This window comes from Oncorhynchus mykiss, chromosome 8 (genome assembly GCF_013265735.2).
Source record: "Oncorhynchus mykiss isolate Arlee chromosome 8, USDA_OmykA_1.1, whole genome shotgun sequence".
In the NCBI taxonomy this organism is placed as follows: Eukaryota; Metazoa; Chordata; class Actinopteri; order Salmoniformes; family Salmonidae; genus Oncorhynchus; species Oncorhynchus mykiss.
This window is the reverse complement of record NC_048572.1, coordinates 81,920,915-81,923,414: the sequence shown is the minus strand read 5'-3', so window position 1 is coordinate 81,923,414 and position 2,500 is coordinate 81,920,915. Positions and strand designations below refer to the sequence as shown.

Sequence of the window (2,500 nt, the reverse complement as noted above, 5' to 3'; positions counted from 1 at the left end):
CTTCATTACAAATGGCACCCTATTCCCTACATAGTGCACTACATTACAGCAGGGTCCATATGACACACACACACTACCTTTGCACTATATAGGGAATAGGGGTTGTATTTGTGTGTGTGTGTGTGTGTGTGTGTGTGTGTGTGTGTGTGTGTGTGTGTGTGTGTGTGTGTGTGTGTGTGTGTGTGACAGAGAGAGAGAGAGAGAGAGGTTAATATGTACAGCAGTTATTGTTGATTGACAGATTTCTGAATCATGAGTAGGACAGTGCCAAACAGAGTGTGTTCTGGTCTATAGTGTGTGAAGTATTACAGAACAGAGAGAATGACAGAGAGGGGAAATCAATTAAAGGCAGATGAGAGGGAGTGGTATATAATTGGGATCTGAAACTGTATTTCAGCATGACATGCTGGAATGTGGAGTACAATTTAGTAAAAATATGTGGATTACAATTTTGCATTTGTGTCACTGAATGTGACTGAAACACAATATGATTCTCTTAAAGATAGAATCCTTATTTGCTACATACATTGTTGGACTTATTAAATGATATGTACCCATTGAGTCTAGAAGAACGACTTCTAAGTGTCTCGTGAGTTTAGTTCAACTGTCGTACCCCATCAGAACCCAACATATAAGCTTGTTTATTTACTCCAATGTTTGTAAACAACGGAAATGTAAACAAACACTGTATAGCCTCAAAACATGGTTAAAACCATACTGTTGATATCGTGAATGGTCAGTCCTTGCATCCATAGCTTTGTCTATGAATTTGAGAGTGGTTACATTTCTCCAGACCCATCCCTTAGCTTTTTACCAAAACAGGGGCGGGGAAGACGCTTTGTTATTGTTTCAATTAAGGATTCCAGCTTTAAATCAAGAAATGGAGCATGCCTTACCATGATCCGGTTATATGTACATGTGTCTGTTTGTCTGTTCATGTGTGTGTGTGTGCCGGTGACGAGTGATGTGTATGTGGGTGTGTCAGCGACACGTGGCGTAGTGCGTATGTGTCTGTTTGTGTTATTGTGTGTGTGCCGGTGACGAGTGATGTGTATGTGTGTCAGTGTGTCAGTGGACATGCAGAAGTCATATATGGATAGGTACATGTATGTAAGTGCAAAAATCTCACTTCCCTGTTTTTTCAGGACAAGCTTTTCAGTTTTTCCTGTCAGTCTCACTTCTTCTTATTTCCTTCCATTTCTCTGTCTGTCTGTCTGTCTGTCTGTCTGTCGGTCTGTCGGTCTGTCTGTCTGTCTGTCTGTCTGTCTGCCCTCTACTCCCCCCCCCCCCCCCCCCCCCCCTCTGGCTGATGTGAAGAACAGAAGCTTGTGAAGACAAATGGAAGCGCTAAACTTCCACCTCCCCGATGCCTCCCTAGATGAAGTACTCCTTCTTGTCCTCAGCTCCGGAATGGCCGCCCTCGGCATTGATGATAGCCGTGTCGGCATCGGGAGCGTCGTCGCAGCCCTTGGCCTCGTGGGTAAGATATGTCCCTGTAGACACAGACAGACAGCGGGTCAGAGTGTGTGTGTGATATGTCCCTGTAGACACAGACAGTCGGTAGGTCAGAGGGTGGAACAGGAGAAGACAGTGAAGTGCTGCCTGATGTACAGTTAAAGTCTGAGGTTTACATACACCTGAGCCAAATACTTTTAAACTAAGTTTTTCACAATTGGGATGGTGTTCTTCAGCTTGCAAGCCTCCCCCTTTTTCCTCCAAACATAACGATGGTCATTATGGCCAAACAGTTCTATTTTTGTTTCATCAGACCAGAGGACATTTCTCCAAAAACTAAGATCTTTGTCCCCATGTGCAGTTGCAAACCGTAGTCTGGCATTTGTATGGCTGTTTTGGAGCAGTGGCTTCTTCCTTGCTGAGCGGCCTTTCAGGTTATGTCGATATAGGACTAGTTTTACTGTGGATATAGATACTTTTGTACCTGTTTCCTCCAACATCTTCACAAGGTCCTTTGCTACAGCCGCAAACACATCTGCTAAATGTGTATTCGAAGTGATGTAGGAGTGAGGAAAGAATTGCATACAGGAGGATCCTTGTGATGATAACACTGGGTTGGGAATGGGAGTAGATAGGAAAAGGAGAAATAAGAACTATAGCATGGAATCCAAATGTCTTGTGCTAATATTCCACCTCTTGTTCTCCGTGTCATGTGACGAGGGGTAATGTTAGTCAAAAAGAAAAGTAGAAAAGTGATTTTGATGTTACGGTAGGGGTCACGTGTGTGTGTGTGTGTGTGTGTGTGTGTGTGTGTGTGTGTGTGTGTGTGTGTGTGTGTGTGTGTGTGTGTGTGTGTAAGATATATCACCTTTGTGTCTGATGAGGTATCTGCCCAGTACGATAAGCAGACAAAGCAGGATAAAGACGATGACCGCCACCACTCCTCCAATCACAGCATGGTCCACTCCTGAAGAGGTCGACATGGCAGTGGGGTCTGTAGGTGAGAGAGAGAGGGAGGGGAGAGAGACGGGGGGGGGGGGGTGGA

General features: G+C 44.6%; 1 protein-coding gene across 4 annotated transcripts in view; it reads right to left on the bottom strand.

Moving 5' to 3' along the window:
* Positions 1–1,289: 1,289 nt before the first annotated feature.
* LOC110511052 (cell adhesion molecule 3) overlaps positions 1,290–2,500 on the bottom strand; it is a 113,673-nt gene continuing 112,462 nt past the window's right edge. For all 4 annotated transcript variants that reach the window (XM_036986489.1, XM_036986488.1, XM_036986490.1 and 1 more), the window contains 2 exons: positions 2,324–2,449; positions 1,290–1,493 (listed from right to left, as the gene is read on the bottom strand). In XM_036986489.1, the coding sequence (XP_036842384.1) occupies positions 1,375–1,493; positions 2,324–2,449 (245 nt within the window). In that variant the 3' untranslated portion in view covers positions 1,290–1,374. The remainder of the gene's footprint in view (positions 1,494–2,323; positions 2,450–2,500) is intronic.